General features: G+C 40.4%; 1 protein-coding gene across 1 annotated transcript in view; it reads left to right on the top strand.

Annotated features, from left to right (window-relative positions):
• Positions 1-18,543, top strand: part of PRKDC (protein kinase, DNA-activated, catalytic subunit) — a 181,611-nt gene that overhangs the window by 118,064 nt on the left and 45,004 nt on the right. The window contains exons 58-61 of the mRNA XM_084864319.1: positions 1,851-2,034; positions 3,423-3,638; positions 16,034-16,146; positions 18,100-18,231. Coding sequence (XP_084720445.1) covers positions 1,851-2,034; positions 3,423-3,638; positions 16,034-16,146; positions 18,100-18,231 — 645 coding nt within the window. The remainder of the gene's footprint in view (positions 1-1,850; positions 2,035-3,422; positions 3,639-16,033; positions 16,147-18,099; positions 18,232-18,543) is intronic.

The raw sequence follows: 18,543 nt of genomic DNA, 5'->3' as shown, positions 1-18,543 counted from the left end.
TGCATGAATTTGTGCATGGGGCGGGGGTCCCTAGACCTGGCCAGTGATCAGGGCTGATCGGGGCTGTCTCAACCAGTTTTGGTTGGGGCCTGCCGGCAGGCAGGTACACAAAGGAAAGCCTGTGGAAGGTTGGCTGGCTTGAGTGGGGGGGGGGGGGGAGGGGACGAGGGGAGGTTGGCCGTGGGAGTGCACATCATAGCGACCAGTCAACCAATCATTCAGTCGTAATGGTCGTTTAGTCTTTTATATATATTGATAGTCACAGTGTTGTACATTACTTTTCATGGCTTATTTATTTATAACTGGAATTTGTGCCTTTTGACCCCCTTGATCCATTTTGCCCATCCTTGACCCCCACCTGGTTTTGTGTTTTGTTTTGTTTTTGTTTGTTTGTTTAGATTCCACATCTAAGTGATTATATGTGTCTTCTTCTGTCTGACTTACTACATTTAGCATAATGTTCTTAAGGTTCATTCATGTTGTTGCAAATGGCAAGATTTTCTTTTTATGGATGAATAATATTCCATTGTACATATATACACCACATGTGCTTTATCAGCAACACTTAGGTTGCTTCTTCCATGTCTTGGCTATCTATATATATAAATGCCCAAGTGATCAAATGACCAAATAACCAGTCAACTGGTTGCTATGATGGGCATTGACCACCAGAGAGTAGACACTCAGTGCAGGAGCTGCCTCCTGGTGGTCAGTACACTCCCACAGCCAACCTCCCACTGTCAGCCTCTGGCAGGCTGGCCAGCCAACCTCACATGGCTCCCTCTCACCATTGACCAGCACTGATCGCCCTGATTGCCCTGATTGGGACTGGGTTAGATGGCCCTGATTGGCCTTTATCGCTGGCCAGTCTGATAGACCCCACCTATGCACAAATTTGGGCACTGGGCCTCTAGTTTTAAATAATATTACAATGACTATGGGGATGCAATATTTTTTTAATTTAGTGTTATTGTTTCCTTCAGAAGAATACCCAGAAGTGGGATTACTTGGTAATATGGTAGATCTATTTCTAATTTTTTGAGGAATTGCCTCACTGTTTTCCATAAGGGCTGCACCAGTTTACATTCCTACCAACAGTGCACAAGGGTTCCCTTTTCTCCACAGTCATGCCAACACTTGTTATGTGTCTTCCTGATACTAGCCATTATAACAATTGGGATATCTTGTCGTTTTGATTTGCATTTCCCCGATGACTAGAGATGTTGGCTTTTTTTTTATTCTTGAATACTCATACATTCCTTTCTGAAACACAGATATTCTACCCGCCTCTGCCTACACTCCCTGCACACAGCTCACACTTCTCATTTCAACCTCCACTTAAATTTTCCTTTCTCCTTAATAGCTTCTCTCCCTTTCATCACTCCTCCTATCCACCCTGTACATGTGGAGTTTATGCTGTCTCCTGGCAGCCTTAACAACTGTGATTTATAAACAAAGAGTTCACTTTCTCTCTCTAGCTCCTGGGCAGCAGAGCCTGATCTGTGCTACTCGCACTTGTATTCCTAATATCGTGCCCAGTGCTGGGCACGTGGTGAGTATTTAGGAAGGATTTGAGTCATTTAACTTGTTGCAGCTGTGTTGTGATATTATTGAGTATGGCATTGAATATTAAAGAGTAGGAAAATGGTTTTTCTCCCCCAGGACCAATTAGTTTTTCTAGTGGTTATTTAGTTAAAAGTTTTAGGTCAGAAAAGATTCTTCTGCTGCTTCCCACAGAGATATGAAGTTAGAGTACATACTTGCTCATAGTACCATTGGATTTTAAATCAGAATATTTCCAAGTTGCTAAAGAAGGACCGTCACTGTATTTGACGTTCTCTCACATGCAGGAATACACCATTGATTCTGACTGGCGTTTTCGAAGTACCGTCCTCACGCCTATGTTTATCGAGACTCAGACTTCTCAGAGTGCTCTCCAGACGCAGGAAGGATCCCTCTCTGGTCAAGGGGCTGTGGCCCGGCAGATACGGGCCACGCAACAGCAGTCTGATTTCACACCAACACAGAGCACAGGTAACCTTCCATCTGAATGCCTGCCTCTTGTGCACCATGCACTGTTACCTTGGAAACAGCCTCTACTGCAAGAACACTGGCCATTTGTGAGCAGTGAAAAGATAATGGGAAAAAGTTATGAGAACTGCCGAAATCGGTTTGGCTCAGTGGATAGAGCGTCGGTCTGCAGACTGAAAGGTCCCAGGTTCGATTCCAGTCAAGGGCATGTACCTTGGTTGCGGGCACATCCCCGGTGGGGGGTGTGCAGGAGGTAGCTGATCGATGTCTCTCTCTCTCATCTATGTTTCTATTGTAGCTCTCTCTCTCTCTCTCTTCTCCCTTCCTCTCTGTAAAAAATCAATAAATATATTTTTTAAAAAGTGATGAGAACGACAAAAGAAGATATGTCCATCAAAGGAGAAAAGGTCTGAAGTCCCTAGAGTAGTCAACTTCTTAGAGACAGAGAGTAGAAGGGTGGTTTCCAGGGCCTGGGAAGGGGACTGCAGGGAGTTAGTGTTTGTTTAATGGATGTGGCACTTCAGTTTGAAACGATGAACAAGTTCTGGAAACAATGGTGTGATGGTTACCCAACCAGGTAAATGTACTTGGTGTCAAGTACATGGTTTAGACTTAAACATGGTTAAAATAGTCGATTTGATATTATAAATAATATAACCGCAATATTTTTGAAAAGGGGAAAAGGACTATTTCTGACTTAAAAAAAGGAAAAGTTTTAGTACATTATATTTAGTTTTTCCCCCAGAAAAATCTGTTTAGTGCATCAAATTTAAAATCTTATATCTCAGAAGCAAAGTAGAGGCAAACCATCTTTATTTACTGTGTTTATAGTATATTAAGCTTTTTTTTCTTAAATGGTTTAACTTTTTGTGATCATCAAAGTGCACGTTTAGAGTAAAATATCTAAACTATTTCATAGAAACACCACAATATTTTTCCTTTATATGAATTTTTTTCACATTCTATTGGTTCTAGAAATAGGACTGATTTGAATAACGGGAATTTTATGACACTAATAATAGAAATCAGGGATCTTAGTAATTTATAGTAGTTACAAAACCTTTCTGGAATGGACACAGCAGCTTGAAAGAACAGGTGATATGTTCAGTACTCAGTGAGGACACTGAGGTCCAGTCACCTGAGCTGCCTCTGGTTGTCCATGCATGACCTCCCATGTCATGTCTCCTGCTCTGACATGACTGTCCCTGGAGAGGCTGTGCCCAGTCGCTGTCGCAGGTGAGCACGCGGAGGCCCCAGCTGCCACCAGGACGATCCCGCTGTCTCACCGGTGTGCTGTGGCGGTTGGAGCTGCCCGGTGCAGTGGGTGGGGTGGGCTTGCAGGGTGTGCCGTTCTGAGCTGCTGAGAAATGCACTGGTTGTGCCTTTTGCAGATGGAAGAAGCTCCTTTAACTGGCTGACTGGAAGCAGTATTGACCCGCTGATGGATTATACGGTTTCTTCATCATCTGATTCCTTGTCTTCCTCCTTACTGTTTGCTCACAAGAGGAGTGAGAAATTAAAGACTGCACCCTCGAAGTCAGTGGGACCTGATTTTGGGAAAAAAAGGCTGGCCCTCCCAGGAGACATGGTGGATAACAAAGCAAAAGGTAAAGTAAGATTATTGATGTGTTTAAAATAACCTGCCCTCGCCCTAACCGGTTTGGCTCAGTGGATATAGCGTCAGCCTGTAGACTCAAGGGTCCCACGTTCAATTCCAGTTAAGGGCATGTACCTTGGTTGTGGGCACATCCCCAGTAGGGGGTGCGCAGGAGGCAGCTGACTGATGTTTCTCTCTCATTGATGTTTCTAACTCTCTCTTCGTCTCCCTTCCTCTCTATAAAAATTCAATAAAATAGTTTTTTTTTTAAAAGGGAATAACCACATTAAAAAAAAAATGACCTGCCCTCTAAATCAATGCAGAGGCTTAGATAAAGAAAGGACATTTTTTATTGCATTCAGGTATTCTTATAACCTGTAATAAATACCATTAAAATTTAATTCAGTAAATTTGTCTGGGTATTTACCATGTTGAAATTGTAGTTTTATGTGTTCCAGAAAAGCTGTTGGATAAATTGAACTCAATTCATTTACTTAGTGACTTTCCAGAGCAATAGGGTTGGGTAGGCAATCAAGAGTTGAGGCAGGCTCAGTAAGCTAAGTCTCCGATGTTAAGTCCAGGCAGACAGTGGAGGGAGCCTCAGGAAAGGCTGTGGAGGAGGTAGCCTTTGAGACTAGCCGTGGGGATGGAGATATTGGGAGGGAAAGGATGGGGCTGGAGAGGGAGAAGTAGGGAATGTGTTGGGTGGTGGGAGAGACTCCGATCAGCTCAGTGAGCACTGAGTGAGAGCCCACTCTAGTGTGCACTGTAGCAGCCCAGTTAAGCAGATGCTTCTGCACACTGGGAGCTAAGTAAAGAATGCTGAGAAAGCAGGCTTGAGAGTGGGGGGTGTGGCTTTAGGAATGAGCCACACAGCTTCAGGGAGTGAACCCAGCAGAGACAGACACAGGGTCTCCGAATGACCTCTTGGGGTGGTTTGTGGAACAGCATGTGGAGTGCCTGAGGGATATTGAGAGGTGGAGGTCAAAGGCAGCCACACCTTGACCTGGATTAGTAAGCTAAGTCTCTGATTCAGAAAGGAAGAGGGTGGGGTTGGAGAGACAGGGCGAGCCCATGGGTGATGCTAAGACAGCCGAGTGGAAAATGCTGGCAGGGCTCACAGACCCAGTGCTGAGAGGGCTGAGATAGAGGTCAGTAAGGTTAGCTCCTTACGAGAACTGTAGCGCTGGGACTGAGTGAAAACCCAGAGGAAGAAAATATGAAGAGAGAAAAGGTCCCAAGACAGAACCCTGGGGAAATGCCAACTTAATGGATTTATTATAGATAGATAGAAGTAAAATTAGCAAAGTTAAATTTACTTAATTGTAGGAACATAAAAATACACAAAATACTTCCCTTATTCCCAACTACTCTTTTTTTACACTTTCATGTAGCAAACTTGTGGCTATGGACCATTCTCTAAATTTAATATATCAATAGAAAGGTAAATCTATCTAGCCTTCTTTTAGTTCTTAACTGTGCATTTGACAGAGGGCCAATGAACCATTCCTCTGTCTTTTCCTTCACACTTGACCATTTCCAGCCAGTCTTTTTTACTTAGTCTTTTCCCTCCGTTTTTCCATCAAACCAGTATAAGATCCAGCAAGAGTGCATGGCTCTCAGTCCTTCCTGTAACTTTGATTGTGAAAAGCCCCAAAGTTAAAATGAACTACTAAAGTGACTATCACCTTCCCATTGCTTGTAAGTTATCTCTCTGACCCTTTACGATTGCTTATCTTAAACCCGTGGGCATGTTCAGCTTTCTGTAGAATTGTGAAAAGTTGGTGTGCATTTGCGACAGTCCAAAGTTCCATTTATGTGTGGTGACTGCTGGTGACCAACTTAACTGGTTTCTTTATAGAAGAGGGATGAGGCTCAGAAACAAATGCAATTGCTAAGATGATAGGAGTTACTGTCCACGATTCAAATTGTTGCACAGTTTTTCCCTTTCTACATTTTTAGAGTGAAAATATGTCATGGATGATGTAGGTAGAATTGAGGAACCATGTATATAAAATAATAAAGGTAAGAGGTGAAATCTAATTTTTAAACTTTCCCATAGACATTTTATATATGGGTTTGAAAAAACTCAGCCATAGAACTGAGTAGGTAAATAAATGCTTATAGTAATTAAATTAATATACTTGAATCTCCCCACGTACTTTGATAGATTTCAAATATTTCATATTTTGTCTTCGTGGCAGTTTATGTATTTTTTTGCCTGAAGAGGAACATTTGGAGGTTCATAATATATAGTGAGTTAGTACTTACTATGTTACTGTTTATTATCATTAAAAGGGAATGCAGTTTAAAAACTTAAAGTTGTAATTTAATTAAAATATTACTTTTCTATCATTTTATTTTTTATTTTAGTTTCCTTCAGTTATTTGTATCAGAGTAATACATGCATATAGTTTATTTTTTTATTTTTAAAAAAATATATTTTATTGATTTTTTTACAGAGATAAAGAAAGAGGGATAGAGAGTTTGAAACATCGATGAGAATCATCGATCAGCTGCCTCTTGCACACCCCCTACTGGGGATGTGCCCGCAACCAAGGTACATGCCCTTGACCGGAATCGAACCCAGAACCGTTCTGAGCCAAACCGGTTTCGGCCATGCATCTCGTTTAAAGAGTCAAATACTTTTCCACAGCTTGTTAGAAGTTATAGATACAGTGGTGCCTCACACAACGAACTTAATTCGTTCCAGGAGCAAGCTTGTTATGCGAAAAGTTCGTTATGTGAAAATCGTTTTCCCATAACAATACATGTTAAAAAAAATAATTCGTTCTGTAGCATAAAATATGCTAAGATGACATAAAAAAATATGCTAAGATGACATATTTTTATTTAGATACATCTAAAAACATAATTTTTTTTTAAAAAAACACACATTTTTTTAATTTTAAGACAGACTAAGTAGAGTCTACCGAATCTTGCACATCTTCATCCATTTTCTGCTTTTTGGCCGATGGTTTCATGAAAAACCTGTCCAAAGTTCGCTGTGCGAGGCGTTCGTTATGCGAGGCACCACTGTACAACCACTTACATTCTTTTATATATATATATATATATATATATATATATATATATATATATATATATTTATTATTTATTTTATTATATATATATTTTTTAATATATTTTATTGATTTTTTTTTGCCCCCCTCCCTCCCTCCCACACATCCCCTCCCTCCCCAGAGTTTTGTGTCCATTGGTTGTACTTATATGCATGTGTAAAAGTCCTTTGGTTGATCTATTATCTCCCCCAAATCTTCCTCCCCTCCCTGCTGTAATTTGACAGTCTACTTGTTGATATACTGTCTCTATATCTATCTTTTGGTTCATCAGTTTATAATGCTCTTTATTATCCACAAATGAGTGAGGTCATGTGGTGTTTCTCTTTCATTGATTGGCTTATTTCACTCAGCATGATGTTCTCCAATTCCATCCAGTTTGCTGCAAATGATGAGAATTCCTTCTTTTTTATGGCAGCATAGTATTCCATTGTGTAGATGTACCATAGGTTTTGGATCCAATCATCTGCTGACGGACACTTAGGCTGTTTCCAAATTCTGGCTAGTGTAGATTGTGCTGCTATGAACATAGGGGTGCATATATCCTTTCTGATTGGTGTTTCTAGTTTCTTGGGATATATTCCTAGAAGTGGGATTACTGGGTCAAATGGGAGTTCCATTTTCAGTTTTTTGAGGAAACTCCACACTGTTCTCCACAGTGGTTGCACCAGTCTGCATTCCCACCAGCAGTACACGAGGGTTCCTTTTTCTCCACAACCTCGCCAACACTTGTCATTTGTTGATTTGTTGATGTTGGCCATTCTGACAGGTGTGAGATGGTACCGCATTGTTGTTTTGATTTGCATCTCTCGGACAATTAGTGACTTTGAGCATGTTTTCATGTGCCTTTTGGCCTTCCTTCTGTCTTCTTTTGAAAATGTTCTATTTAGGTCCATTGCCCATTTTTTAATTGGATTATTTATCTTCCTTTTATTTAGTTGTATAAGCTGTTTGTAGATGTTGGAGATTAAACCTTTATCAGTGGTATCATTTGCAAATATGTTCTCCCACACTGTGGGCTTTCTTGTTGTTTTGTTGATGGTTTCTTTTGCTGTAAAAAAGCTTTTTATTTTGATGTAGTCCCATTTGTTTATTTTCTCTTTAGCTTCCATTGCCCTAGGGGTAGTATCAGTGAAGAAGTTCTTTTGGCATACGTCTGAGATTTTGCTGCCTGTGGATGCTTCTAGTATTTTTATGGTTTCCCGTCTGATGTTTAAGTCCTGTATCCATTTTGAGTTTATTTTTGTGAATGGTGTAAGTTGGTGATCTAGTTTCATTCTTTTGCATGTGTCTGTCCAATTTTCCCAACACCATTTATTGAAGAAACTGTCTTGACTCCATTGTATATTCGTGCCTCCTTTGTCAAATATTAGTTGAGCATAGTGATTTGGGTTGATATCTGGGTTCTCAATTCGATTCCATTGATCTATATGTCTGTTCTTGTGCCAGTACCAGGCTGTTTTGAGAACAGTGGCTTTGTAATATAGTTTGAAGTCTGGTATTGAGATCCCTCCTACTTTACTCTTCTTTCTCAGGATTGCTGTGGCTATTCGGGGTCTTTTATTGTTCCAAATGAACTTTTGGAGAGTTCTTTCTAGGTCGGTGAAATATGTCGTTGGTATTTTAATGGGGAGTGCATTGAACCTATAGATTGCTTTAGGAAGTATGGACATTTTGATGATGTTGATCCTACCAATCCATGAACATGGTATGTTCTTCCATCTCCTTACATCTTCCTCTATCTCTTTTTTCAGTGTCGTGTAGTTTTCCCCATATAGGTCCTTTACTTCCTTAGTTAAAGTTATTCCTAGGTATCTTAATTTTTTTGGTGCGATGGTAAATGGAATTGCTTTTTTAGTCTCTGTTTCTGCAGTTTCTCTGTTGGTGTATAGAAAAGCCATGGATTTCTTGGCATTAATTTTGTATCCTGCTACATTACCAAATTCATTTATTAAGTCAATTAGTTTTTTAATGGAGTCTTTTGGTTTTTTTATGTACAATATCATGTCATCTGCAAATAAGGATAACTTTACTTCTTCTTTTCCAATTTGGATGCCTTTTATTTCCTCCTCTTGTCTAATTGCAATGGCTAGTACTTCCAGTACTATGTCAAACAGGAGTGGTGAGAGTGGGCATCCCTGTCTTGTTCCTGTTCTTAGAGGGAATGGTTTTAGTTTTTGCCCATTGAGTATAATGTTGGCTGTGGGTTTATCATATATAGCTTTTATTATGTTGAGGTATGATCCTTGTACTCCCCCCTTGTTAAGAGTTTTTATCAGAAAAGGGTGTTGGATTTTATCGAATGCTTTTTCTGCATCAATTGATATGACTATATGATTTTTATCTTTCAATTTGTTTATGTGATGTATCACGTTTATTGATTTGCGGATATTGTACCATCCTTGCATTCCTGGAATAAATCCTACTTGGTCGTGGTGTATGATCTTTGTGATGTTCTTCTGGAGTCGATTTGCTAGAATTTTGTTGAGGATTTTAGCATCTATGTTCATGAGGGATATTGGTCTGTAATTCTCTTTCATTGAGTTGTCTTTATCTGGTTTTGGTATTAGGGTGATGCTGGCTTCATAGAAGGAATTTGGAAGTGTTCCTTCCTCTTGGATTTTTTGGAATAGTCTGAGGAGGATAGTTTTTAGTTCTTCCTTGAATGTTTGGTAAAACTCTCCTGTGAAGCCATCTGGCCCTGGGCTTTTGTTTGCTGGAAGCTTTTTGATGACTGTTTCAATTTCTTCCCAAGTCACTGGTTTATTGAGATTTTTAGATTCTTCCTGATTGAGTTTTGGAAGATTATATTTTTCTAAAAATATGTCCATTTCCTCCAGGTTGTTCAGTTTGTTGGAGTAGAGTTGTTCATAGTATTTTGTAACAATCCGTTGTATTTCGGTGGGGTCTGTTGTTATTTCACCTCTTTCATTTCTGATTTTGTTTATTTGGGTCCTCTCTCTTTGTTTCTTGGTTAGTCTGGCTAGAGGTCCATCTATCTTGTTTATCCTTTCAAAGAGCCAGCTCTTGGTTTTGTTGATCTTATGTATTGTTTCTTTGGTCTCTATGTTGTTTATCTGTGCTCTGATTTTTGTTATTTCCTTCCTTCTACTTACACTGGGCTTTTCTTGTTGCTCTTTTTCTAACTCTTTGAGTTGTAGAGTTAGATCATCTGTTACACTTTTTTCTAGTTTTTTGCAATAGGCTTGTAAGGATATGAACTTCCCTCTCAAAACTGCTTTTGCTGTGTCCCATAGATTTTGGATTGTTGTGTTTTCATTGTCATTTGTTTCCAGGATGTTTTTAATTTCTTCCTTGATTTCTCTGGTAACCCAGTCCTTATTTAATAGCATGCTGTTTAGTCTCCATGTGTTTGATTTCTTTGGATTATTTTTATTGTAGTTAATTTCCAGTTTTATGCCATTATGGTCTGAGAAGATGCTTGATATGATTTCTATCTTCTTGAATTTGAAGAGACTTTACCTATGTCCCAAAATGTGGTCTATCTTTGAGAATGTCCCATGTGCATTTGAGAAGAATGTATATTCTGTGGCTTTGGGGTGGAATGTTCTGAAGATGTCAATTAATTCCATCTGGTCTAGTGAGTCATTTAGGATTGATATTTCTTTGCTGATTTTTTGTTTAGATGATTTGTCGAAGGGTGACAGTGGGGTATTAAAATCTCCTACTATGATTGTATTGCTGTTAATCTCTCCCTTAATGTCCTCCAGCAGTTTTTTTATGTATTTGGGTGCTCCCGTATTGGGTGCATATATATTTACCAGGGTTATTTCTTCTTATTTGATTGCTCCCTTTAGTATTATGAAGTGGCCTTCATTGTCTCTTGTTATGTCCTTCACTCTGAGATCTAATTTGTCAGATATAAGTATTGCTACCCCAGCTTTCTTTTCATTTCCATTTGCCTGGAAAACCTTTTTCCATCCCTTCACCCTCAGTCTGTGTGCATCTCTTTTTCTGAGGTGGGTTTCTTGTAGACAACAGATGTATGGGTCTTGTTTTCTTATCCAATCTGTTACCCTATGTCTTTTGATTGGAGCATTTAAACCATTTACATTTAATGTTATTAATGATAGGTACTCATTTGATGCCATTTATATTCTATACCCCTGTGTTCCTTCTTCGCTTCCTATTTATTTTTACAGTAGACCCTTTAGCATTTCTTGCATTGCTGGTTTGGTGGAGATAAATTCCTTTAGTCTTTTTTTGTCTGTGAAGCTCCTGATTTCCCCTTCAATTTTGATTGATAGTCTTGCTGGGTACAGTATTCTTGGGTTCAGACCCTTTCTTTGCATGACTTTGTATATTTCATCCCATTCCCTTCTGGCCTGATAAGTTTCTGTTGAGAAATCAGTTGTTAGTCTGATGGGGGTTCCTTTATATGTAACTTTCTGTCTCTCTCTGGCTGCTTTTAAGATTCTAACTTTGTCATTGGTGTTTGCCAATTTAATTATAATATGTCTTGGCGTCGGTCTTCTGGGATCCATTTTGCTTGGGACTCTGCGAGCATCTTGGATTTGTGTGGGTTTTTTCTTCTCTATCTCAGGAAAATTTTCTGTCATTATTTCTTGAAATACATTTTCCATGTCTACCTCGGTTTTCTTTCCTTCCGGAACCCCTATTATTCGAATATTGTTTTGTTTTGCATTGTCCCAAAGCTCCCGTAGGCTCTCCTCCTGCTTTTTAATTTTTTTTTCTAGAAGCTGCTCTAATTGGGTATTTTTTTCCATTTTGTCTTCTAGCTCACTGATGCGATCCTCTGCTTCTTCTAGTCTGCTCTTGATGCTTTCTATTGAGTTCTTCATAGTAGCGATGTCATTTTTCATTTCATCTTGAGTCATCTTCATTTCCTCTTGGTTGGGTCTTACTCAAATTGTCAAATTTGTCTTCCATTCTTTTTAGCCATCTTAAGATCGTTACTCTGAATTCTTGCTCTGGTAGGTTGCTTGCCTCTATATCGTTTACTTCCTTTTCTGGTGAAGCCTGCTTTTCTTTCATATGCGGGCTGTTTTTTGGTCTCCCCATGATCTAGGATGTCTGGTTGTGTAGTTCTCTCTCTCCTGCTTTGATTTAAAGGCACAAAACACAACACAACCAGGTACAACACACAAGGCACTGAATCAAAATGTGTTTGCGATATTAATAACCACCAATAAGGGTGACTAGAACCCAGCTAACAAAAACATACAATCAAACAAAAAGCATAGGCAAATCAATCTTATAAAAGAAAAGCATACAACTTCAGTAAAGTTAACATTCAACATACAACTTCAAAGAGTTAGAGAGTAAGACTGTTTTGTTTTTTTTGTTTTGTTTTGTTTTTAGGACAACTGCGAGGGAGGTGTGAATGGGTTTGGAGCAGGTAGTTGGAAATTAGATATATACAAGTAGGGTGAAATTTTAGGAGGGGGTAGACAGATGGAATGGGGGAAATCTAGAGCAGGAAAGGGTTAAGATAAACAGGGTATCAAAGGAAAAGATTGGAAAGAGGGTGAAGGCATAAAGGTAGGGTTGAGATAGAATAAAGCGTTGGAGAAAGAAGGATAGATAAAGACTGTAGAACAGTAATCCTGAAATTAAAAAAAAAATAATATATATATATATATATATATATATTCAAATGAAATAAAAATAATAAAAATAAACAAAAGAAAATAAGATGAAAAAGGTAAATTAGTAGTAGTAATAATGTTGATTACATATACAATGTAATAATTATCAAGATAAAATCAAGTGAGGAAAAAGAAAAAAAATAGTTTCTTGAGTAAACGTTGCAAATAATGAAAACAAAAATAAAAAACAAAAATTTAAAAATTTAAAAAAATAATAATAAAATTTAAAAAATTTAATTAAAATTTGCAGTAATGAAGGTCATTCGCTTCCTCTATTGTTATGATCCAGTCCTGATTTTTAGGCAGGTTTTGCTTTGTTTTTATTACACTAGAGTCAATTTGTGAATTAGCCTCTGGGGGCAGTGTTTCTAGGTTGACTTCCGAGACTCTAAAGCCCCTCCAGCTTCCCCCCCCCCCCCCCCCCCCCCCCCCCCCCCCCCCCGTCCTCTCTGAAGCTGGAACTATGGAGGAGGGGAGGGGGCAGTTCCGAGCAACTGCAATCTCCCGCAACTCTCCGATATCCCTCCGAGCCGGATCCAAATGTGTTGCTCTTTAGATATCTCCCCTGTTAGGATCCCCGTCCAATTTCAAGGGTGAGAACCGCCCAACAGCGGGGGCTTCTACTTGTAATCACCGCCCTTGTCCTCCAGCTTCCGCGAGCGCGCTCTGTGCGCGCAGGCTTTTTATCTTCGCCGCGAGCACTCTCCACCCTCTCCCCGCGATATCTGACCTTTTCGCTGAGCAGTGGGGCAATCCTGTGAGGGCAAGTGTTCACGCCGCCTGGGATCCGCGTTCTGGGGGTCACAGATGCTTGGTGGTCGCTGCCACTGTGGATATTCAGGCCTCTGACCCGATCCTATCTTCCTCTCAAGATGGCGAGGTTTCCCCGTCCAAGCCGGTAGGTAGCTCCGGGCAGGGACACAGCCCGCATGGGTGCTTCCCTGTGAGGGGCACCTCTGTCAGCAGCCCCCCAGCAGTTTCTTCTGGTGTTCACTGTCTCCCAGCTTGCCAATAAACACTCACAGCACAAGACCCTCAGTTGCTCTCTCTTTCTGCTTCTCTCTCTATATATATATTTTATTGATTTTTTACAGAGAGGAAGAGAGAGGGATAGAGAGCTAGAAACGTCGATGAGAGACAAACATCGACCAGCTGCTTCTTGCACACCCCCCACCGGGTATGTGCCCGCAACCAATGTACATGCCCTTGACCGGAATCGAACCCGGGACCCCTCAGTCCGCAGACCAACGCTCTACCACTGAGCCAAACCAGTTTCGGCCACTTACATTCTTTTAGTCAAGTTTTTGCTATTTGCTTCCATCTCTCCAGTCTTTTTTATATTGCCACCTTTCTTTTTTTGACTTCATGTTATAGGCGTTAGAATTTGTCTCCCTCTTGTCTCTCTCCCCCATCTATCACAAACACACGATGAATTCTTCCTGTGCCTTCATCTTCTGATATAATTATGTTGAAGCATAGTAATGATCTCTCCTTTGGGAAAACTACTGTTTGAAAGTTCTCTGCTATTTCTCGCTAGTCCTTTGTTCCATAAGGGAGCTTTGTTATTTTTAGACTGTCTCTTATTCTGTAAAAATAACTTTTTTTTTAACTTAAATAATAGAGAAGATAAAATTAACTGACCTTGCAAGCTCGCCATCTAAAGGGGCTGATTCTGATAATAATACCCATAGTCTCATGCCAAGTGTTTGTTCATTACATATCAAAGGTTAACTGGTGTCTGTATAGGTATGATATGTACTCAAGGCTACAAGTTGTCTGTATAGATATGACAGATGTTTGTTAAATGTGATATATACTCAAGATTACAAGCTGTCTACAAAAATAATTTACACAAAGACCTGGAAGGATAAAAAGAAAATAACAAAAAATGTGTTTGTTCAGAATTTGACAGAGATATTCTGCTCTGAACCTGCGCACAATTAACGGCTCCTAATTAATTGGTTTGTTAAGGTGTCTTGTATCTAGCTTGCTGATTGACAATACAGCAATCTTTGTTTCATCGATATTCTATTTCCTTTTATCTTGACTATATAAATAGTATTTGTGATTGAACCATGAGTGATTCTATCATTACTTTAACTTTTCACACAATTTTTCATGGGCATTAATAATTATTTTGTTTGAGATGCTCAGATTTCTACATATTTATCACCAAATTTCCCCTGAGTTGTATAGTTTTATTGTATCCCAACATATAAATGTCTCAGATTCTTAAATCTCTCCAGGAGCCTCTGAGCTACCTCGGTGAGGTTTCTGCTTAGCTGTTGTCTAGAGACCACCTCCACAGCCTGAAGGTCTGTGGTCTAACACTTGTCAAGCAGCCTCCTGAGAAAGGGGGTCAGAAGCAGATGCTGCTTGTTGATACTTTGATGCCATACATTGCTTTTGGTAGCACTCACACCTCATGGGTAACTTAGCTATAGAATTCTGAGTGTGAACTCGTCAAAGTTTCCTGTTCCACGGGGCTGTGGTTGAGAAACCTGATGTCATCTCTTTGTTGATCCTTTCTAAGAACTTGATGTTTTCTCTGTGGACACTCTTAGGATATTCCTCTTTTAAACCAGTTTTAGGAAATTTCACACAAGTGTTCTTTGGTCTATTTTAGTCCATTTTTCTAGGCCCCTGTCAGGCTGCTAACTCATATATTCTAGTTCTGGAATATTCTTGGGTGATTTTGTTGATGATTTCTTCATCTCACTGTTCTCTTTTTGAAATCTGTTGCTTGCATGTCAGATCTTACGGATTATCCTTCTAATTTTTTTCTTGCTGTTTTGTCCTTTTTGCTCTATATTCTGAGAAATTTCTTCTATATTCTATCCCTCGCTTTGTTATGATATCATATTTTTAATTCCCATAAGCTATTTTTGTTCCCTGAACATCCCTTAAGTCCTCGATCCATGGATGCACTATCTATTCTTACCTTGATGATAAATGATAATTTTTGAAAAATTTTGCCTGAATGATCTGATTTCAGCAACTGCTCATCCCTGTTTATTTTGGTTTCTGTCTTTTATATTTGAAGCTTTCCTCAAAATACTCGAGGATGTTTTCCTTTATTAATGTGTTCCCAAGTAGGGCACTAAAAAGGCATTTGGAATAGCTTACAAAAGGGCGTGCATGCTGACTGTGGTCTTCACTCAGCAACGTCCGGCTGGACTGGGCCATTAAAACATGTCTCCCTATCTCTGCTCTTCCGTGCTGGTTGGTTATCCAGGGGCAAAACCTTGAATGTCTTACCTTCAGGCTATTCCTGTGTCTTACTGTCACTGTTTCCTCTGCGACCAGCCGGGCTGGCTCTTTTTACTCAGAGACCCTATGTCCATTACCCCGGCCCCACACCAACACCAGGAGGCTGCACTTTCACACCACACCTGCTTCAGCCTCCCTCTCCCCCTTCCCTGGACGCCTGGTGCTGCAGGGGCCACGTCTTCCAAGTCCTTTTCCCCATCATTGTTCTGCTGCAGCAGTAGGACCGAGTTACTTGAATTTTCTGTTCCATAGCTTCCAAAACTAGTTAATCATCTTTAAAAAAAGAGAGAGAAAGAAAGAAAAGAAAAACTAAATAAAATAAGAAATGGAGGTAAGCAAACAACCTCACGTTTATTTTAGGAGATTCTGGGGACGAGGCAAGTGTTGAAGTGGCCAATTATAACAACCTGCTTTTTATTCTTCAGGCACAGACAGTCGGGTAGATATATTAAGATTACGCAGACGATTCTTAAAGGACCAAGAAAAAATCAGTTTGATTTATGCGAAAAAAGGTATTGCTGAGCAAAAACGAAAGAAGGTTTGTATCTTTCTCATTTATTTGATTGGTTTCAATTACCTGTTTTATATATGCATACTAAGGAAAGAAGCTTCCTGCCGGATATTGGTTCTAATATTGGTCTATAAACCAAAATCAGAGAAGCAGCAGTGTCTGACTTGAAGCTGTTTGTGAACGGAAGTCTCCTCTGACAGTGTGAATGGAAGGGCGTTCAGGCTCACTGAGGAGCTTTGGTTTCTTGGAGTGAAACGTGTGGGTTTCCCCCAAACCTGTGGTGTGTCCTGGCTCACAGGCCTGTCAGGGCCCCATCACTGCCTTCTTCCAGCCTCTCCTCAGTTTGGTTTGTTCTCTGAACAGATTGACCTCTGTGTGGTGGAACCATGGCAACCAGTTACTCCTGAACCTTACACATTATGGCTGTAGCTGCTGAGAAGGGATTGCCCCACTCTGTGCCTCAAGGCCAGAGTCTTGACCCACCTCAGGTCGGGGGCCATTTGGGGACCACTAATCTATGGTCGGGGGGTTGGAGGTTGAGGCCATGTTACAACCTGTTACTTCCTGGAGGCACATGGGTGGGGAGGGAAAGGTGGGCCCAGAGGAAGGGGTGGGCAGGGCTGGGCAGACAGCTCAGAGCTCTCTGCTGAAAGCAGTGATTTCAGGCGTAACTGTGGCACGAGTTAATAATAAACATTTTAAAAAATGTGAAAATAATGAAATTGATTTTTTTAGCCATAGCTTTAATCTTATAAATCAGTGATTATGATAAAAAATTTTAAGATTATGAATTAAAAAATCCCATCTTTGTTCTAATTCAGTTAAAATCCTTAATCACTTAATTAACTTCCACATCTGAGTATGAAGTGGAAAGTAAATGTACTTTTCTTCTTCCTCTTATCTCTATAACTGTAACTATTCTTTTGAGGACTGGGGTCCAAAATCATTGTCTTAAGTTTATCTCCCTCTTGCTCCTCCTCACTGCCCCCGTCACATCTGGAGGGCCTTTTGTTTCGCCCACTCACAGAAGTGGCTGTGGGCTCCTAATGAAACCAGAAACCTCACCAGGCATGCCTGAAGAAAGTAACAATATCTAGACAGCAGAAGGAAGAGAGAAAACAGGATGATTGGATAAATCGCAGGGAGGTATTTTGGCCTGAGAAAAGGCATTTTTAGTAGTGAGGAAACGGGATGGCCTGCTGTGTGAAGCCACGCCTGCCCTCTGCTATAGGTGTCTCATCTGCAGTGGCCAACCACTCCTTAGGAACCGCATGGGAGGTCAGGCATGGGAGAGCCATGCACTATGGTCATTTGTTTGTTGGAGCGTGTGCTCAGTATCTGGCTCTACTAATGCCAGGGGCACAGAGGTGAGTGTAACATGCGTGATGCCGCAAGTTAACCAAGAAACAAGCATGTCTGGAGAGGAGTAGTGAGGAAAGCCTTTTTGAAAGGTGGTATCTGAGATGACAGCCAAGGGATGAGTGAAAAGCTACAGAAAGACATTCTAGACAAAGAGATGAGCAGGGACCCACGGGGGACAGTTGGGCTTGGGGTGATTCGGGATTAATTGAACGGCCCAAACTGGCCTTTGTGGGTGAGCAGGCCTAGAGGACCTGGGCGATCGCAGGAGGGGCTGTCGTGATCACCTGGGCCTTCGGCCAAGGTTTATTCTCAGGGGAATTAAGGAAATACAGCTCTCTGATTTACGGCTGTAAGATGTTTTCAGTCAGATTCTCTGATTTTACAATTATTCAGATTACGTGTAGTAAATATTTAAATAATCTTTTCACCGTAGTGATTTTTCTTTTGGATTTATCATCTATCATGATACAAAATAGTGACTAAACCATTTTGGATACAAATTGTCACTGATTCACCTTTATGTTAATGATGGGTCCTCTCAGTTTCATAACTTATGTACTACTGATTTTCTTAATTACAATTCAAATTTCAAATCTTCTTTGGTTCTAATGATTATAGGAGATCAAGAGTGAGTTCAAAATGAAGCACGATGCCCAGGTCGTTTTGTACAGAAGTTACCGTCAAGGAGACCTTCCCGACATCCAGATTAAATACAGCAGCCTGATCACCCCCTTGCAGGCTGTGGCCCAGGTTGGTCCTTGAGGACTGCATTTTCTGTGGATGTGTGAAAACCGGTATAACTGTCCCAGGGGTCTACTGTGTCAAGGGATATAGTTGAGGCCACACTGTTTCATAAATGAAGTGTTGATTTGTCTGAAACAATGGACTTGAGTAAAAGATCTTGGTCCAAGTGTTGGCTGTGCCATTTCCTGGGGCTGAAACTTCTCTTCACGTGGTGAGACTCTGACCTGTCATCTGGAAGGAATCCCTGCGGTTGGAGTCCTTGTCAAGACATTGAGTGCTCTGAGCATTCATGTTTTTATCCATGACATCAGAGAATGA

The sequence above is a fragment of the Pipistrellus hanaki genome, assembly GCF_964339955.1.
Source record: "Pipistrellus hanaki genome assembly, chromosome: 17".
NCBI lineage: Eukaryota > Metazoa > Chordata > Mammalia > Chiroptera > Vespertilionidae > Pipistrellus > Pipistrellus hanaki.
The sequence above is the reverse complement of the archived record's forward strand: the minus strand, read 5'-3'. Positions and strand labels throughout refer to the sequence as shown.